This window comes from Rhinolophus sinicus, linkage group LG03 (assembly GCF_036562045.2).
Source record: "Rhinolophus sinicus isolate RSC01 linkage group LG03, ASM3656204v1, whole genome shotgun sequence".
Lineage (NCBI taxonomy): Eukaryota > Metazoa > Chordata > Mammalia > Chiroptera > Rhinolophidae > Rhinolophus > Rhinolophus sinicus.
In genome coordinates, this window is record NC_133753.1 from 2,883,793 (window position 1) to 2,903,469 (window position 19,677).

The 19,677-nt window shown below is 49.7% G+C and overlaps 1 protein-coding gene across 4 annotated transcripts in view; it reads left to right on the top strand.

The window, feature by feature from the left end:
- The window catches only part of MOK (MOK protein kinase), a 33,689-nt gene extending 14,366 nt beyond the window's left edge, over positions 1–19,323 (top strand). Inside the window, exons 3-12 of one of the 4 annotated variants that reach the window (XM_019747232.2) lie at positions 1,005–1,094; positions 2,604–2,674; positions 12,334–12,412; positions 12,513–12,561; positions 14,166–14,347; positions 15,245–15,346; positions 16,235–16,408; positions 16,985–17,099; positions 18,650–18,847; positions 18,930–19,323. In XM_019747232.2, coding sequence (XP_019602791.2) covers positions 1,005–1,094; positions 2,604–2,674; positions 12,334–12,412; positions 12,513–12,561; positions 14,166–14,347; positions 15,245–15,346; positions 16,235–16,408; positions 16,985–17,099; positions 18,650–18,847; positions 18,930–19,070 — 1,201 coding nt within the window. In that variant the 3' untranslated portion in view covers positions 19,071–19,323. The remainder of the gene's footprint in view (positions 1–1,004; positions 1,095–2,603; positions 2,675–12,333; positions 12,413–12,512; positions 12,562–14,165; positions 14,348–15,244; positions 15,347–16,234; positions 16,409–16,984; positions 17,100–18,649; positions 18,848–18,929) is intronic. The other 3 variants (XM_074326913.1, XM_074326912.1, XM_074326914.1) reach the window with 3 other exon arrangements.
- Positions 19,324–19,677: the final 354 nt, after the last annotated feature.

The window sequence follows — 19,677 nt, forward strand, 5'->3', positions numbered from 1 at the left end:
GAACAATAATATACTATTGTATATAAGTACTCTGAGAATAAGCAGACAAAATGCTGAGCTTTATACTGTATGGTAAAAGTTAGTAGAACAGAGTTGCACCAGTTCAAAGAAGCAAGATTATTCCCACATTACTTCCTTTCAGAATTCCCTTGTGGGTGGAGTCATCTGATGGGGTGTGACCCAGTGGGCCCACCCCCAGGAGGGAGGCCTGTCTCTTGTAAGGGTCTGTCTGGAGGGCAGTGACAGCCTCAGGCCATCAGCCTCTATTGGCATGATACAGGGTGTGAACATGGTTAGGCAGCACGGTCTTACAGAAACACCTGCGGTCGTACACACCTGCTGAGAGAACGCCTGTCACCAGGTGAATGACATTGAAACAATGCAGAGCCTACAGTAACGATAAGAAGGAAGGGTGGGTCTGTTTGTGGAAATTCTGTGTTTCCCCGAAAATAAGACCTAGCCGGACAATCAGCTCTAATGTGTCTTTTGGAGCAAAAATTAATATAAGACCCGGTATTATATTATATTAGACTGGGTCTTATATTAAAATAAGACTGCGTCTTATATTAATTTTTGCTCCAAAAGACACATTAGAGTTGATTGTCCGGCTAGGTCTTATTTTTGGGGAAAGATGATTTAAAATACTTTTAGAGAGCATTTACCTTGCTCAGTTGGTTAGGTCCCATAAACTGATTAATAGGAAATTTTAATATCTGTGTCTAAGTTTATTAAAAGAAACTGCCAAGGTATTCTTTCAGGAGCTTGGGTGGGAAAATTTGAACATATGTCCAAAGCTATAAAGACCTTGATTTTTATAATATAATGCAGAAATGTGATATGCCTAATTTCAACTGCTAATGGGAGAACTAAAACCTGATTAACTTGCTTGAAATATTTGTGAGCTTTTCAGTTGGGATTATGGGTAACAAATAATGATTTAATAACCCTAATTTTGAAATTGACCTAAATTATAAATTAGTTATTTATTTTTACCTACATAATAGTATTGAGCAAGTGAACAATCTACGAGAGGTACAAGCACTGAGGCGCCTGAATCCACACCCGAACATTCTTACGTTGCATGAAGTGGTTTTGTAAGTATATTCGGGACTTTAAAAATTAATCTGAATTTGATGATAATGATTAAATCCCTTTTTAAGAGACAAAGCTATCGTAGACATTTTAGATATTTGCTTTGTAGCGCAGAGTAATAATTTTTATTTTATCTTAAGTCACATATTTATTTGGGCAGATATGTACTTGATTCCTAATGCAGAAATGCCTTCATTTAGGTGACTCATGTCACAGAAGCATACATAAGTGACATGACTCCTCTCCTATAGGAGCTCAGTTAGGCTTTGGTGGGGACGGTGGCAGCTCTGGGCACCTGAGGCCTGGAGTGCGAATTATGACCCACTGTCACATCTCAGGATGGGACTTTTCATGGTCAGTTGCCATCTCTGCAGTCTCATGTAGCTCTTTTTAAAGTAATTGATATGGTTTGGAGGCAATTTTCATTTCTGTTCTAATTATTGAACAGTTTTCATAAAGTTTACCGTCAGTCAGGAAGGCAGGCCACAGTTGGACCCCAGGCATTGGCAGCTGTGCCCTGCACTCTGACTCCGCCTACCTGTCGGTGGCAGGCACAGTGCTGAGCCCCGGGAAGGGGACGCACACGCCAGGCTCTCTGCTGCATGCGCAGGGCCTTTCTAACTAGCCGGCAACGGCCATCTCTGCAACTAAAATGTGCAGATTTTCATCAGTGGATTGGGCAGTTTCAGACTCAGAATGAACTCTCTTGTCACAGCTGCGTGGCCTCCTGGCCTGTGGTGTTCTGAGCCGTCAGTTTGGGCCGGGTCTAGAGCCTGCAGTTGGCATGTCACAGTTACAATGCTGCCTGCGTGGAAGGTGCTCCATGCACTTGTCAAAGCGCTTTTGCCCAGAATTGCACATGGGCCTCCTAACACCCTGACAGACAATGGAGACCCCTTCTAGCTCCCCCAGAGGCACTCCGAGCCAAGTCTGGGGTGACGCAGGCTGCCCGGCTCGGGGCTCGGGGATCCCTTCAAGGGTGTTTGAACTCAGGAGAAGCTGGTGGCTCAGCCAGAGGTTTTTGTCCCACTCTGTGCAAGGCTGGACATCGTCCGGGATGATGTCACTTGCCTTGCTTTCTTTTCCCTGACTGGTTTTTGGATTCTCTTGCCCTGTTGTAATGTATCTCAATTACATGGAAGTAATGCAGGTAAATGAAAATGAAAATTGTGACCAATTCCTCTTTCTTTGCTTGTTCTTTGCTTAGCCAGGTCCCCAGCCTCATTTCTTCTTTCTGCTGAGAGTTCATATTTCCAAGACACATGTCTTTAAAAAATGGGGTAACTTTTAGAATCTTTGCTTAAAGTAGGGTTTTACTCTATTATTTTAAATTAACTTTACCTGAAATATTGATTTAAAATTAAAACTCCTGTTTCAATCATTATATTTCAGTCTTTGTCTGATGTGGTAGTGCTTTATTTTTACTAGAAATGTTTACAAATGAATTAAATATTTGATTATGTTTTCTGATTAAGAAATGAAAAATGTTAAAAACCTGCTTCCTTCCCCAGTGACAGAAAATCTGGTTCTCTTGCACTAATTTGTGAACTTATGGACATGAATATTTATGAGCTAATACGAGGTACGTAGAATAATTTGAAAGCTAATCTAAGATGATCTTTTAAAGCTTGTGGTTGACACATACTTGTGGTTCTCAGAATCCGCAGTCCCTGCCGTATAGTAGCTGTGTACAAGCACGCAGTGCCAGATTCGTCACATTGGGAGGGAGTTTTCTGGTGATCTCGTCCTCTCGGAACATAGTTGCAAGAGACACCAGGCCATCAGACTGGCCCGTGACATGGATGAGGACGGTGCAGAAGACAGGGCCAGCTCAGGCCCTCCTCACTGTGGGTCCCCAGGGCGGGGGCTGTGCAGGCAGGTTTGTCCCACTCCGAGGGTAGCTGTCCTCCCGGGCTTGGCTACTGATGGCGTTCTGTTCCATGCCTCAGAATAAGGCAGGGTGTTCCCCCAAATAACCCTCAGATGAGGGGGACCCTCCTAACAAAAACTCCGTATTACAGGCTGCTCATTCTTGACTTTCTTTTGAACAATGAGGCGCTGTTTCAGAAAGCACCATGGCCTGGGCCGACCTCCTTCAGCCAGGTTTTGGAGGCTTACAGAGGTCACCTGGGAACTGCAGGAAAGGAGGCAGATGGTCAGCCCACATTTAGCGGATGCCCCTGGGCGTGTGACCTCACGGTTGTGTAGGTGTCAGGACAAATGAGCAAACAGCACAAGAAGTGTTATATTTTACAGATCACATTATGCCTCTCGGAGAGACGAAAAAACCACCCTCCTTAATGTCACGTGAATGACCACTTAGGACTTGGGATAGAATTTTAGTGACGGCATCCCACATGATTTAAGAACTGAAGATGGTGTGGTAGGGAGAACTTTCAGATCCACAGGCTGTTCTTGTGATGAAGACACGGACGTGGAAGGTGCATGTGAAGAGTGCACATAAAATTGTTTCTGTGAAGTGGGAGAATGGAAAAAAGCTTTACATCAAATTAATAGATTTTGCATGTGGTTTAAAATATGCGTGTTTAGTACATTTTTCTACATCCATAAAAGCTGATGTAAAACTTTTGGATCCAAAAGCTTTTGGATCTTTTTTGGAAAATAGGAGATTGCCTTATATCTGGAAATATATGGTATTTCTTATAAGTTACCGACCTTTTGTATTTTATTCATAGGTAAACTCAGGTTTAATCTTTTATTTTTTTTTAAGATTTTATTGGGGAAGGAGAACAGGACTTCATTGGGGAACAGTGTGTACTTCCAGGACTTTTTTCCAAGTCAAGTTGTTGTCCTTTCGATCTTAGTTGTGGAGGGTGCCGTTCAGCTTCCAGTTGTTGTCCTTTCAGTCTTAGTTGTGGAGGGCGCAGCTCAGCTCCAGGTCCAGTTGCCGTTGTTAGTTGCAGGGGGCACAGCCCACCATCCCTTGCGGGAGTTGAACTGGCAACCTTGTGGTTGAGAGGATGCGCTCCAACCAACTGAGCCATCCGGGAGCTCAGCAGCAGCTCAGCTCAAGGTGCCGTGTTCAATCTTAGTTGCAGGGGACGGAGCCTCCCATCCCTTGTGGGACTCGAGGAATTGAACTGGCAACCTTGTGGTTGAGAGCCCACTGGCCCATGTGGGAATCGAACCGGCAGCCTTCAGAGTTAGGAGCATGGAGCTCTAACCTCCTGAGCCACCGGGCCGGCCCCAGGTTGTTTTCCTTTCAATTGTAGTTGTGGAGGGTGCAGTTCAGCTCCAGGTCCAGTTGCCATTGTTAGTTGCAGGGGTTGCAACCCACCATCCCTTGCGGGAGTCAAACCAGCAACCTTGTGGTTGAGAGCCCACTGGCCCATGTGGAAATCGAACTGGCAGCCTCTGGCGCTAGGAGCACGGAGCTCCAACCGCCTGAGCCACCGGGCTGGCCCTCAGGTTTAATCTTGTTTTAAGTACATTTCTCCCCCCCCCCCCCCCACACACACACACTCCGGTTCAAGCCGTTGTTTCTCAGTCTAGTTGTGTAGGACACAGCTCCCTGGCCCATGCTGGTATTATGAGCCTTGCGCTCCCCTGGGCTGAGGCCGCTGGCAGCCCACCACAGCCCACGGCAGCCAGCTCCGACCTCTGGCTGCTCACAGCTGCCCAGCTCCAGGGAGAGCTGTTGTTCACAATGTTATCTGTAGAGGGCGCAGCTCACTGGCCTATGTGGGAATTGAACTGGCGACCTTGGCGTTAGGAGCACAGCACTCCAACCACCTGAGCCACTGGGCTGTCCCTTAAGTTACATTTCTAACAAACTTATATGGTTTCTTGATCTAAAACCTATTAAAAATAGAGCTCTTAGAAGGAACTTCTAGAACTTGGCACACCAGCAGTAGCAGAACGTGACAAGTGACAGTCTCATCCTGGAGGAGACTCAGAATATAAGCACTACATGAGACTGAAAACACACGAGAGCGGTCTGAGCAGCCGGCCGCAAGTCTCCGGGTCCCCAAGATTGGTTAGAGGGACAGAGCCACATGGTGGGTGGGTGGGGTACCCCGCCGCCTCCGTAAACACGGACAGGAAAGGTAGTAAAGTGAAGCAAATGTTCTTAAAAGAGTCCTGTTTAAAATGATTATAGCAGGAAGAATTCATGTTTAAGGAGTAAACTTACTGCCTGGGAGTCTCACTTGATTAGCATCGATGAGGTATTTCTGCGCGATTACGTGTCCCCACACAGTGTCCCATGCAGGCTCATCCAGTGTCCTCTGTGTGTGTGTGTCACACAGCAGCAGGCTAGGGGGCTGGATACAAGCAAAAGAAAACACTCTACTATTTCCCTTACAATAATCTTTTACCACTAAGCCAACATTTTACTTCTTAATAAACCTATGTAATCACTTCCTTTGTTTTATAACAGTTCTCTTGGTGGAAGACGTGTGTCTTATACAGTAGTACCTCGGTTTTCGAATGTCTCCGTTGACGAACATTTCGGTTTATGAACTCCGTAAACCAGGAAGTAAGTGCTTTGGTTTTTGAACACACCTCTGAAGTCGAACATGTCATGCGGCTTCCGCAGAGTGCAAGATCCTGAGGCCTGTCGGCTGTTTCCTAGTGTTTCAGAACTCGAATGGTCTTCTGGAACGGATTACATTTGAAAACTGAGGCACCACTGTATTAGAATTGTGAGTGTTGCTTCCTAGAGTACAATATTTCAAAACTCAAGAGGAGGGAATAATTTCTGGCAAGTTTCTGTGTGTTTAGACGTTTGAAAAAGCTTTGTTTAGAAATACATATCTAATTTTCAGTAGTGGGGGAATGGTATAATTAGAGAAATTGCATCCATTTCTTTCAGTATGTCCACAGAGAAGACTGGTAAACAGACTCTGATATTAGAGATCAGTGGACATTTGTCCATTACATAAACGCTGTGTGTCATCCACAGGCCGGGCGCGTGCTCAGTGCACTGAGTCTGAGATGCTGTCGGTGGTAGGTGGCATCCTCGTTTCCGAGATGTTAAAACATGGGGCAAATGCTGACACTGATTGTAAGATACTAAATATTGGACTCTGCATCCTGATTTCAGAATTGTTAGACTGTGAAAAGAAAAAAGACTGTCTGCCTTAGAACTGAAGAAATACAGTGACAATGGTGACAGCTGACACTTCCTGAATGCTGGCCACATGCCAGGCACTGTTCTTAGTACTTTATAGGAATTAACTCATTTTATCCTCACAACAGCCCTAGCAGGCAGATACTGTCACTGTCCCCATTTTAAAGATGAAGAAATTGAGGCACAGAGAGATAGTAACTTGCCCAGATTCTGTACCTCATAAGTGATAGAACTGGGGTTTGAAGGCACCCAAGTGCATGTTCCGCACCACACACGCTGCCTCTTGTCAGCCCTGAGTGGTTGGCACTGTTATTATCACCCCCTTTCACAGATGAGGAAAGTGAGGCTTGAGGGTTAAGTAATGACCCAAAGCTAAGTTGTTCCTAAATAGCAGAGCCAGAACTTAAACTCAAGTCTGACCCTGAAACCTTAACCGTTATGCCCTGTTGCTCCCCGGGGCCTCCACGCCTGGCCATAGCCAGTGCCTCAGATGAACAGACACTAATTATTTGTTCTTGCTGGTGATGCTGACTTATTGAAAACCAAATCAATCACCAAAGCCTCTTCTATTAGAGTAAGAATTCATTTCACTCAATTACTCCTCTCTTGGTCCATCAGAATATTGCCTAGCACTGTTAAATACCGAAGAACCAGCGCATGCAGTGAGAGAATGATCCTACAGTCTTTGCTGAGTTGTCCCCTTACGTGCACAGCACTTTTCAGGGTCTGGTGAAGGTAAAGAAGAAGCATAGACGATGCATTTTTTGAAAGCAGAGTGTATAGGCTGGTGTAGCGGTAACTATATGAAAGTGAAATCATGAGAGAAAATGAATAGCGTGGGGTAGTGTTCTCCTTGTCCGGTAGGTGTCAGGTGAGGCAGAGGTGTCGTGGGCTAGAGCCGTACAGGCTCACTGGAAAGCGGTAGAATTGGACAAATGCAGGAGAGTATGTCCCACTCACTGTTACCTGCCATGGGCTGTTCGCAAGGTGGGGACACAGTGGGGAACCTGACAGACGGTTCCCAGCCATGTGGAGCTCACACTCTGATGAGGAGAGAGAGACCGGAAAACAAAGGATCAAGAATTCCACACAGGGCTATGAGTATTGGAGAGTGATGAGGGCAGAGTATTCTACACAGAGGGACAGCTCGTGCCAAAGCCCCGCGGCCACCATGAGGTAAGAGGCCACTGTGGCCGGAGCACGAGCAGAGCTGGAGGACGTGAGGAAGGCGGGGGCCGGTGGGCTTGCAGGGCCTGGGAAAAGTGCAGGTTATTCTGAATTCCGTAGGAAGCCACTAGAGGGGTTTAAGGCAGGGAAAGGTGTCTTTCGATTGGTGTTGAGACCAGTGAGTGTATCAATAGTGAAAGACCAGGTTTGGTTTGTTTTGTTTTCCTAGTCTGTTGTGGGCCAGAACATTTGTAAAAGACAAGAAAGGTTGATTACCAGAGAAATGGCCGTTGCGCTTGGATGTCACAGCAATGCTGAATTGCTGTACACGCTTCCAGATAGTCACTCGTAATTTCTGTCGTGTCCTCTCAGATGACAGACAGCCCCAGGCCCAGCGCCAGCTTGCGGACTTCTCTGATTGCTGCTCAGAGACTAAAGGGCCGATGGGGGTGGCGGTGGTTCCTCTAGTTGCAGACAGCAGCCTCTATTCCCACATTTTAACCAAAGGGGTTTTATTACGTGGCCTGGGGAGTGGACAGAATCACAGGGAGGACTGAAAAAACAGACTCCAGGCTTAGCTTCTAGGAAGTAGGGACAGGGAGACTGAGGCTGCTGCAGCCCCAGCTCTAGACCCACACCACAGCCACGGCCGCCTGGGTCAGACGCTGCCTCCGCCGTGATCTGCGCCCTCGGAGTGGATGTTGTTCCCTCCGCTCACCGGCCCCCAGGACTTGGGCCCAAACCATCGATCACGAGTGGTGCGACATAGTAGGACCCAAACCACATCGGGAACACCCACCTCCAGCACAACCTGAAGAATGTCATTTGGCTTTCAAGTCTGGCATGGTAGATGGGGGTTGGGATGCGTCTGCGGGTGTGCGTGGGGGCGGGAGTGCCGTTGGGGAGACAGACAGAGATGGTGCTGTGCCTGCCAATCACTTTGGAAGAATTTTCACGCTGTCCATTAGCATGAGTGAGGAGGGGGTGGATGCAGGACTGGCTACACCGTCCGCAGTCCGGGGTGAGGGATGTCAGGACTGTATAAACCGATTAGAGGCACCTGCTCTTTTGCTATGTTGTAGCTGGTCCTGCTCTTTTTTAACGGTGTCAACTTACTTTGCTTTGGGGAATGCTGATTCGTGGTGCCCTCCTCTGTGGCCGGTTCCCCTGTGGAACCGGGGAGTGGTGGCTCCTTCACCTCGCGTTCCCATCCTCCGTTTGCATCCCTGTCTTGTCTCTTATTCTCACGCACTGTCCCTGACATAGATCTGCTGCTTCATCGTTGGTCCGACAGTCTCCACTAGAGTGTCAGCTCTCTGGCAGTGGGGACCCTGTTGGCTGCATCACTGGTATCCTCTTAGTGCCCATCCGTAGCCCTGTGTGGTACAGGTATCAGTCGTCCGCCTGGATGATGTGTTTGGACATTGAATGTCGCAGTTAGACTGTTTTCAGTGCAAGGAGCCATGCCATTCGGCTAGTTCACACACAGAGGAAGGAGATTATTGTAAAACCGCCACTGGTCTCTCGCAGAAAGCTCAGCTAGGCCTCCAGGAAAGTGGACCCAGGAGCTGTGGTTGCCGAGGCCACCACTGACTGCGTTGGGGCACACGATACCCTGCCTTGGCACCTCTGCCTGTTCCCCTCCTCCTCTCGGCACACTTGGCCACCCACCCAGCCCCCGAGGCTCTCCACGGGCAGCAGAGGGGCCCAGCTCAGAAATCCCAGCCACCAGGTGCCTTCTGGAGCGCGGGCTGTTCCAGGTCCTGTGGGCTGGCCTTGTCACCTTAGCTTTTAGAGGCTGTGGGTAGAGCAGGCGTCCTGAAATAAATCCATGGTATTGGGGGAGGAACCAAGTCGGAAGAAGTAAAACAAGCTCAATGTAACTGTAAACGCAGCATTACATACAGTTCATATGCACGAAAGCTCGGGCCATGCGCCTCATTACCGGGCACTATGGCTGGCTGTTCTGCCTAACGTGACTGTCAGCCAGATTCAGTTGTGTCTGTATATTTCATCCGGTCCCACCCACTTTGTTTATGTGCCAACAAAGAAGAAAACACCGCCAATTCAGCTCTGACACACAGCTTTCTTACCACTTAGCAATTCTAGTTGTATCCTTATTGAAAGAGCTCTTTTATGTCTAGTTAGACAGTCTCCCCGTATCACTTCTGTGCATATGTAAAAAGGAAAATTGAAGTGAAAGAATTGGTTACAGCATTCTTCACACTTCACTGAAACACGTTGATGCAGCGATGATGTCTTTGCTTTCCCTACAGTCAGTCTCTTTGTCGTTCAGAGTGAGTGACATAACGTTTTTGTCACTGGGATTTTCTTCCAAGCCAGTGACACCATCCTGTCACTTTTAACACTGGTGCTCCTGGGAGGTGCCATCTAGCTTGGCTCTGTTGATGTAGCACAAAAACCCCATATTATAGAACAGCTTCCTGGGTCAGAGCTCACGTACGGTGCCATGTGGATTTAATGATGATGGGTCCTGGTCAGGCTCTTCGAGCCTTTCCTGTCTGTAAAAGTGGGGTAACCAGAGTGTCTAACTCAGAGGGTCATTGTGAGGGTTAAATAAAATAATACGAGGTGTGACCAATACAGTGAATGTTTAAATAAAAAAACCTTATAACAGTAAGAGACACATTGCCGTTAATCCTCCTCAGAATACCACCCCCCCTGGCTTCGAACACACTTATCCCATTGTTCTTGCCGCTTTCTGAAGCAGTTCTGGAAATCCTGTTTCCTCAGTGTCTTTAGTTGTGCTGTCGTGCCAGATCCAGTGAATGAGGTGGATGAGGACACACCATAATGTTTTTATTTGACAGAAATTACTGTACTGGAAGCGATGTGTGACACGGAGGCTTTCTGTTGTGATCCAAACTTATGGGTGAATGCTACTGCCCAGTGCCACCCAATGGAAAGGCAGGGATCTTCAATATGGGAAGCGGCACGTTGAACCTTAGTAACTGTGTGACAAGTTTCAACTTGTTCAGTGCAGTCATTCGGGTATGAACTGTGTTTGAGGGAAGGTGTGTTTTAAAGTGCCGGAAATCATCCTCCATCGTGACAACGCTCCATGTCACACATCGCTTCTGGTACACGGCAATTTCTGTCAAAAACATTACAGTGTCCTCATCCACCTTATTCACTGGATCTGGCACCGTGTGACTTCTGGCTCTTCCCCAAATGATTCAAGACATCGAGGCAGCCACGACAGCGTAACTAAAGACACTCACGAAAGAGGACTTCCAGAACTGCTTCAGAAAGTGGCAAGAACGAGGGTCTAAGTGTGTTCAAAGTGAGGGGGAATATTTTGAGGGGGTTTTATGGCAATGTGTCTTACTGTAATAAATTTTTTTTAATTTAAACATTCACCGTATTGTTTGATCACACCTCGTATGTATAAAGGGCTTAGAGCGTGCCTGGCTCTCAGCCTTCAGTAAACATTGATCGCTATTATTATTATTCTATTGTTTATGGTGGAGCTCAACTCCATCTTAGACGTGAGGAAATTGAATTTCACAGAAGTTACAGCACTTGCCTGCAATGAGCAAGCTTCGCAGAGCAGGGGACCCCATCCTTGAGTGTTGTCCTGGAGGGTGAGGGAGGGTCTGCTGATGGCCTAGGCTCCACACTGAGCCTGACCTCCCACCTGCTCACCTCTGCCGTTCGAGGTCTCTAACCTCTTTCAGAGCAGTGCTATAAAGCAGGGTTCTCCTTTGGAAAGTCCCAATGGCAGGTGTACACGCGTGGTGCCACAGGGCACAGCCTCGGGGCCAAGGCGTAGACAATGGGCCGTTTGGTTGTGCCAGGGGGACCTCCGAGCCTGGGCAGCAAAGTCAGGCACAGGCCTGGGGACAGGGCTCTGGTGGGACAGGGGTGTGTACTGGATATTCTGTTACAGCGCAGGCTACACTGGCAGCCGTATTCCTTCAGTGAGTACTGAGAAGGAATGCCATAGTGTATCATTGTGTTCCCTAAATATTTTTACATGAGTAGTATTGTATGTGACATTCTTTAGAATCTTCTTGATGAGAATACTTGGTGAAAATGAATTTGGAATAACCAAGTTGGTCAGGATAGCTAAAAGAGACGAGGGGGCCTGGCTCCCTCAGTGGCTTCTCTTCCTCAGGTAGGATGCTCACGGAGGGGGAGGGGAGCGTGCCTAGGCCTTACCCTCAGGGCTGTGGAAGGGTTGGGGGTACCCAGGAGGAAAGGAAGGGGGGCCCCTGAGGAGGGCTTCTACACTGGGAACTGAAGGCAGCCGAGAAATGCAGGACCAACAATGTCAAAGGGGATATGTGCTCATGCAGCGGAAGTGGTTTTTCAGAATTGTTAGGTGAGAATGGTTATTTTACAGATTTAAAACTTGATAGCTTAAAACACACACCTTTGAAATTAAAATCAAGCGAGATATGACATCTGGAACAAGGATAACTGATGCTGCGTCTGGGAAGCGTCAGGACGTGATCCAGAGCTGCAGGAGGGAAGGTGTAGTGCAGCGTGCTCAGCAGGTGCCAGAGGAGAGTGGGCTGGGACGTCTTCTTGGCTTAAAACAAGGTACTTCTGTAGAACTGGGGTTTACCCCCTTTAAAATGGAAATCCATGTAGATGGAAGGAGGGAAACACTGGATTTACAGGTGACCCTGACGTTTCAGAATCAGCGGTTTGAAGGGGTGACCTGGGGAAGGCCCAGGCCTGAGTCAGGTCTGTCAGACCAAGCTGCCTGTACTTCCTCACTGTGACCAGAACGCGTGCACTGTGTGATTTCAGGCGGAGCCATGCCAGTACGTAGAGTTCTAAGTGGTATACTTTTAGGTACGCTTCATATTTCTTATAAAACTACTTCAGATTGTTTTTCACAGAGGAAGTTAGATGTTCACACATCATTAAATAAGAACGGATTCTGTTTTTTATTTCAGAAAAGCGGCTAAGTACCATTGGTAACCATGTTTGGCTATTTCCTTCATTCACAGGGAGAAGACACCCATTATCAGAAAAACAAATTATGCGCTATATGTACCAGCTGTGCAGATCCCTCGACCACATGCACAGGTGTGCTTTCTAATAAGCTGTATTCACAGTCGGTACAAATGCGAGAATTTGAATGAATGAGGTACAATTAATTCTATCCTTTCTTTTATATTGAATGCAGAAATGGAATATTTCACAGAGATGTAAAACCAGAAAATATATTAATAAAGGTAAGGACTTTTCTATGAAAACTTGATATCAGAATAAAGGTAGAATATAAAAAAACTTTTCACTAGATATGCTTTCAGTCCCAGATATCTGGGTACCATGTTGGTTATACATTTTTTTCTCCTACTTTGGGAAAATTTTTTTATTTAAAAAAATGCCACCACTATAACTGTACATCTAGAAGAAAATAATCTTAGGGACCCTTCTCATACTATATACAAACACGATTCAAATTACCATTCTAACACTCTGAATATGAAAGTGGAGAAGTCCGGAGTTGAGCTCAGGTCTGTGTCACTCCACAGCCACTCACACGGTGTGTGTCTAAGCGCGCAGCGTGCTAAGTTTGGGCACATGTATTCACCCACGGAGCCACCATCCCAACCAAGTTAACAAGCATCACCGCGAAAGTGTCCGCCTGCCCCTTCGTGCTCCTTCCCTCCCCATCCCTTGTCCCCAGGCAAAGAGTGACTGACTTCCTGTCATTATAGAATTAGCTGGCATTTGCTAGAATGTTCTGTAAGTGGAATTAGCTAGTATGGACTCTTCTTTGATTTGGGTTCTTTGACTCGGCATCCTCACCTGGGGACTTGCCATGGTGTGTGTGCCATGCCTTCTGGAATCATCCACAGTTCTTGGATGTTCTGTTCTATTTCTGATGTTCTTTTTCTTTTTGTGCTTCAGTTTGGGGAGTTTCTCTTGGCATATCTTCCAGCTCCCTGATTCTTTCCTTGGCTGAGTTTAGTCTATTGATGAGCCCATCAAAGTCATTTTTAAAAATTTCTGTTAGTGTTTTTTCATTCCTATCATTTCCCTTTGATTCTTTCTTAGAGTTTTCATCTCTCCGCTATTTCCTATCTGAACTTGCAAATTAACAAATTAATCATAGTTATTTTAAATGCCCTTTTTTATACTTCTGAAATTCTAAAACTTGTGCCATAGCTGAGTCTGGTTCTGACGCTTGCTTCGTCTCTTCAGACCGTATTTTTCTTGTCTTTTAACACACCTCCTAATCTATGTTGAGAGCCCAGCATGATGTCCTGGGCAGTGGGGACAGAGGCCAAGGCCAGTGGACTGGGGTTCTTGACAGTGTCCGGAGACGTGCTGTGTTTGACGTTTGCCGTGGCTGTCGGTTCCAGACGCTTCGAAGTCACTGACAGCCTGTATTTTATTACCTGAATGGGAGGGGTAAAGAAAATGGAAGAAATATCTGGAAGCCCGTTTCCCTAGTCTGACTTGCTCCAAAGAGCCCATGGGTGTGAGCCAGCCCCGAGTGGCAGTGGGCAGAGTGAGGCAGAACAGGGCGTGTGGCTGCGATGCATAGTTCATTTGTAGACTCACACACTGGCTTAAAACGTTCCAGGATCTGTAGACATTTGGAAACATTTGTAAAACAGCCAGGATATTCGTAAACATGTGCCACTGACTAGAAAGGCCATTTCCTCCTGTTAGAAACACCCACAGGTGTTTACAAAGCCAGTAATGGTACTTTATGAGCTAGTTTAGATGCTAGTAATTTTCCTGTTAGTGCATAAATACTTGAAATGTCTTGTATTACAACAGCTGCTCGATGAGATATCCTTTGTACCTCTTTTCTCCCCACTAGCAGCAGGATGTCCTGAAATTAGGGGACTTTGGGTCCTGCCGGAGTGTCTATTCCAAGCAGCCATACACAGAATACATCTCCACGCGCTGGTACCGGGCCCCCGAGTGTCTGCTCACCGATGGGTTCTACAGCTCCAGAATGGACATGTGGAGCGCCGGCTGTGTGTTCTTCGAGATTGCCAGGTAGAGCTGAGGCCAGCCCCGTGTCCTCAGGCAGGTCGCACAGCGCGGGTTCACTCAGGCCCTGCCTTTACAGTGCAGATCTTACAGTCAGCTGGTGCTGTGGTTGGATGTAACTTCACAGAAAATGGACGTTTTGTCCACCAGTTACTGCTCTCCTCCCGACACGCCTGGGCCTGGGCCAGTGGGCTCTTCACTTGGCTTCATCAGTGAAACGACTGATTACTGAGTTCAGGAACTGAATAGACACGTGCTTACTGCCACCCATGGGGCCCACCATGGGAGGGGTGAGCAGGTGGCCCCTGGGGCCTACCCTAAGAGGTACAGTCTATCAAGGTGTGAGGGTGAGCCACCTCCTGGCACAGCCGGACTCTAGAAAACCCCCGTCCTCACCATCCTCCCAACCCCCACACCCTCAGCTTCACCACTGGATGGATCAGGGGCCTAGGGAGAAGCGGGGAGGTGAGTAGGGTGTCAGGTTGAAGGAGCCCATGCAGGGGGTGAGGCAGCACCACCCTGCTCACCATGGATCCTTAGGGAGGGGGCTGAACTGAGCATCTGGGTGGCATGCAGCAGAAGTGAGAGCCCAGCTAGGTGGGCGCCCAGGCGGGCTGCTCCTGCCTGCCCCACTGACTGCCTCGTAAACCAGCCGTGTGCGCACTCAGGGCACGTGCCTGCTTTTGATTCTGCATCATTCGTCGTGATAATTGACTTTGGTATTTTTGGAAAGCTGAGTGGCAGTTTCACTGAAGCTAAAAGTGCCAACAGACAATCCTTTCTCAAGTGCTAAAACAAAACCCCTTGAATTAACTTGGAAAGGTGTTAAAGGACTTCAAGGTGAAGAGCCGGCCAGGACGAAGGGGACTGTCCTAACCACAGCCCCTTGTCACACCCTTCCAGTCTGCAGCCCCTCTTCCCTGGCGCCAATGAGCTGGACCAGATCTCAAAAATCCATGACGTCATCGGCACACCTGCTGAGAAGACCCTCACCAAGTTCAAACAGTAAGTACCTGTGCTCCCAAGAGTCCCATGTAGACTTGTCCCCCTGCTGGGGCTGGTGGCGGGGCCAGGCGGTGCTTCTGTTGCCCTTGCAGCCCCTTAGTCCACTTGGGTCCCTGCTGCTGCTGAAAGGGCTGCAGTTTGTTGGGGCACCCCGGGGGCCTGGGGGAGCTGTCCCTCAGCATCACGAGAGCTCTTACCACCTTGCCGAGGGCCGGGCAGTCCGCTTTTGTCACCGGGATACTTACACAGGACTTAGAGGCCTTTGGTTCCAGGCACAGGCTCTGGCAGTGAGGGCTTTGTGCCTGGCCACCCACATTGCTGGCCACACGGACACCTGACCAGGACTCCCCTGGCTTTTATTCTGGTCAAAGATGGAGCTGAGGCCGGGCAGTGAGGGCTTCCAAGGGAGGGCCCCGTGAGCTTAAGGGGGTGGGCAGGTAACTATTTTGGATTCTTTTTTTAAATTTTATTTCATTCTTCTCTGGTGGAAATGTGATATTATTTCTTTAGAGGAAAAATCATTTCCTTTTATTTATATCATAATAGACTTCACATACACCCCCCTTTTTAAAATAGCCTTTAGTTTAGAGCAGTTTTAGGCTCATAGCAAAACTGAGTGGAAAGTACAGGTTCCCTGTAAGCCGCCTGGCCCCTCACAGCCCCCACCAGCCTCGGCACCAGAACCTGCACTGACACGTCGTCATCCCCCCAAGTCCCTTTTCTGTGAGGGCCCACTTGTGTGTTGCCCGTTCTGTGGGTTTGGACAACTGTAGTCCCACCCCCTTTAGGTCGCAAACCGTCGCCCTCAGTCAGGTCCCTGTAGAGTCATGATGGCGACCCGCTTGCATAGTGGCGTGATTGTTTATTGTCATTGGGCTTTTAATACAGGTCGAGAGCTATGAGTTTTGATTTTCCTTTTAAAAAGGGGTCAGGAATACCTCTACTGACAGCCAGTTTGTCCCCGCAATGCCTCTCCCTCCTGCATGCAATGGTGACCTACGACCCTGATGAGAGAGTCACGGCCCAGCAGGCCCTGCAGCACCCCTGCTTCCGAGGACAGAGGTAGGCAGGCCAGGCGCCCTGGCCCGTGCGTGTCAGGCGGGTGTGGGAACAGCTCCCTCAGTCCTGTACTGGGCGGTGCCTCTTGGAACACCCACCTCACCCTTTTCTGGTGTCCCCTCCCCAAAGGAGGCAGCTGGTGGCCCCACGGCAGGGCAGGCAGCGCGTGGCGAGGGCTGTGGGGCTGCATGCAGGGCGTGACTTTGCTCCGGTCCTTAAGTGTGAACGGGTGGACTCACAGTGAGGTTTGAGAGCACGTTGGGGGCACCTGGCATTGGAAGTAAATGCCCTGAGGGCGCCTCTGTGTGTGTGACCGGGGAGGTGATGTCTGACCCAAACCCCGGGTCACTGGGCAGGGGAGTGGGCCTGTGGCAGGGCTGTGCCCGTGGTCCACAAGCCCTCTGCTCCTGGCCGAGCCCGTCAGGCTGAGACAGAGAAGGAAAGGGCCCCTCATGGTAGGTCATGTGGAAAGGAAGAGGTGACAATGCACATGACAGACAAACTTGGAGACAGAGCAAGCAAGCAGTGGTGCTGTGGGTTCTCAGGGATGTTCCATTCTCTTTTCCTCCCCGACTTTAGGGCAACTGAGAGGCAGGCTCTGGGCAGCCATGGAAAAGCTTTCTTCCCAGAGTGCCCTGAGGCACCGGAACCACTCGGTAACAGGTGGTGGATTTCAAAGGAGGGCAGAAAGCAGGTACTGACTGAATCAGTCAGCTGGACAAGGGGTCACAGCCGGGTGGGACGCCCGCAGGTGGCCTGTGACTCTGATTAGGACACCACCTGTGAGGGCCTAGGCCTGACACCACGCCAGATGCCGTCCCCAGGTGTTAGGACACGGGAGCCTGGCTCTGCCTGCTCCACCCCCCACTTCCACTCATCACTGAGGGTCAAGGACAACAGGCGGTGGGAGCAGGCTGGGCGAGGGGAGTGGGGTTCTTCCAGCACAGGGGCAGGTTCTGTGCCAATGCGCCTCACAGATGTCACCTCCTGTGTCCTCAGACCGACCCTAGCAGGGGCACAGAGACACTAAACACAGTCCCAGGTGCCAGCTAGCCAGTGACAAGTCCCAGCAGTGCATGCTGCCTGCTCGGCCACCACCCCGTGAGCCCAACAGGCCCCAGATAAGCACTCTGTCCCACCACAGATGGCCTCACACACGTGGGTTTAGAGACGATGGCTTCATTTGGCAACATCCTCACCTTTCTTTGCACGTAGCGTGTCCTCAGTCCCACCGCTGTGACTGTCCCAGGGGCACCAAACTGTGATAACTGTGCCCTTCTAGCATTCATTTTTCATTCGTCCCAATATTTATTGAGTGTCACTACTGAGGATGCAGATACGTCTGCTGCCAGGCTGCTTTCCAGAAATCTAGGCTCATACGTCTGCGTGAAGGCTCCACTGGTGTTTCTAAAGGACAAACTTGTTCAAACCCGATCTCCCAGTCTTTTCCCCCAAACTTGCTTTTCTCCCCTCGCCTTGCCCCAAAGGCACAGGCAGCTAGCTCCCCTTCGGCTGTTCAGGCCCCAAATGTGGACACCCCTCCCCTGGCCTGAGCTGCCCTCATTTTGCTCCCCAGCTGCTGTCCCTGCTCAGCCTCCCCTCCCAGCTAGTCAGGTTTGTCCCCCATCACTCCTGCCAGTCCCACCAAAGCCTCAGCTGCAGTTGGAGCCTAGGCCCTCGCTTGTCTGGAAGGGCCACGGAGTGAGCATTCTAGGCTTTGCGGGCCAGAAGCTCTGTCACAACTGCCCATTCTGCTGTGGGCCCATGTGGGACAGTATGTAAACCAAAGTGTGGCTGTGTCAGTAAAATGGTGGACACTGAAATTTCAATCTCATGTAATTTTCACATGCCATGAAAAAACTTTCAACTACTAAGAAAGGTAAACCCATTCTTAGCTCCCCAGCTGCACAGAAGCAGGCGGCAGGCGGATTTGGCGGACCTCGGGGAGTCAGAGCAGGAGGTATCCCCCTGACCTGGGCCTGGGGGCGCTGCGCCCTCCCCAGGTGGTCCAGCCAGGCCCAGGGGGCAACCCAGGGCTGGGCTTAGCATGGGGCCTGAAGTGCTGAGCCTTTGCCTTCCGCTGTGGGACTCTAGTGAGCGGTCACCTCCCTTCTGGGCGGCTGGGGCACTCAAGGTCCAGTAACTGTGTCAGGCAGAAGTGGCACAAAACGGCCTCCTTTGATTTTCCTCCTTTCCATGGAGGAGACACCATGGTGGCTCAGCTGACCTGTGTTTTGTTTCAAGCAACAGCCCCTAAAGCAAGAGGGGGACCGTCCCAAGAGACAAGGACCGGCCTGCCTGACAGAACTCCCCAAACTGAAGCTCCCAGGCGTGACGAAGCTGTCGTACTCCAGCCCGGTGCTGCAGTCGGTGTTCGCTCCGGGAGGGAGCTGGAAGGTCCCGGTGCTGCGGCCCCTGAAGTGTGTGGGTGCCAGCCAGAAGGTAGCCACCTCACTAGCTCCCTCAGCGGCCGCTCCTACAGCCCTCGTGGCCCCCACTGAACGTCTGCCGCTTCCCTCACCAGGCAGACACGTGGAAGGATGCGACGCCTGACGTGAAGCACTACCGCTTGCCCGCCATAGGGAGGAGGGGCGGGGGTGCTGAGCTGCACGTGCCACCCACCCCACAGTGTCACAGCAGGCGCTGGGCCCCGCCTGCCACCTGAGACGTGGATGGAGGTTCCAGGCAGAGGCGGGCTTCCCAAGGGCGTCCTGCAGCGTGGAGCACACCAGCGGTCACCGACCCGGCCTGGAGCAGGAAGTGGACCCTGAAAGCAGCCGCGCTGTATTTCCACTCGAGTACGTCTGTAAAACCGCCTCATTCTAAGGTTTTAGTTCACTTTCGTAATGTAAAAATTTTGGGCAGGAGTATTTTGTAATGTTTTATATGAATCCCAACAGAAAGTCGAGTTTATATTACATGTTATTTAGGTTTGGTTTCGCCGCTTGCTCTGCGTGTTGCGCCTTGAGTGCATCCCCTGGTACTGTGGCGCGTGACTGCACCATACTTATTAAAGAGCCATCGCGCAGTATTCCCTCTTAATGTCGTCCGAGTTACCCGGGTCCTGACCATTCAGTCCTTTGTTCTAGCTTTTGTGACCATCCAGGGGGTGGTCTCATTGGGAGGACACGCTTTGGTTTCACTTGAGAAACAATTGGCGGATGAACACAGGCTTGTGCTCGGTGCCCTCGCTGCCCCCCAGGGAGCTGCAGCTGGCCAGGTGCCTGCAAGCACGAGGGCCGGTGGGAGCGCCAGGCTTCGAGGTGGCCACC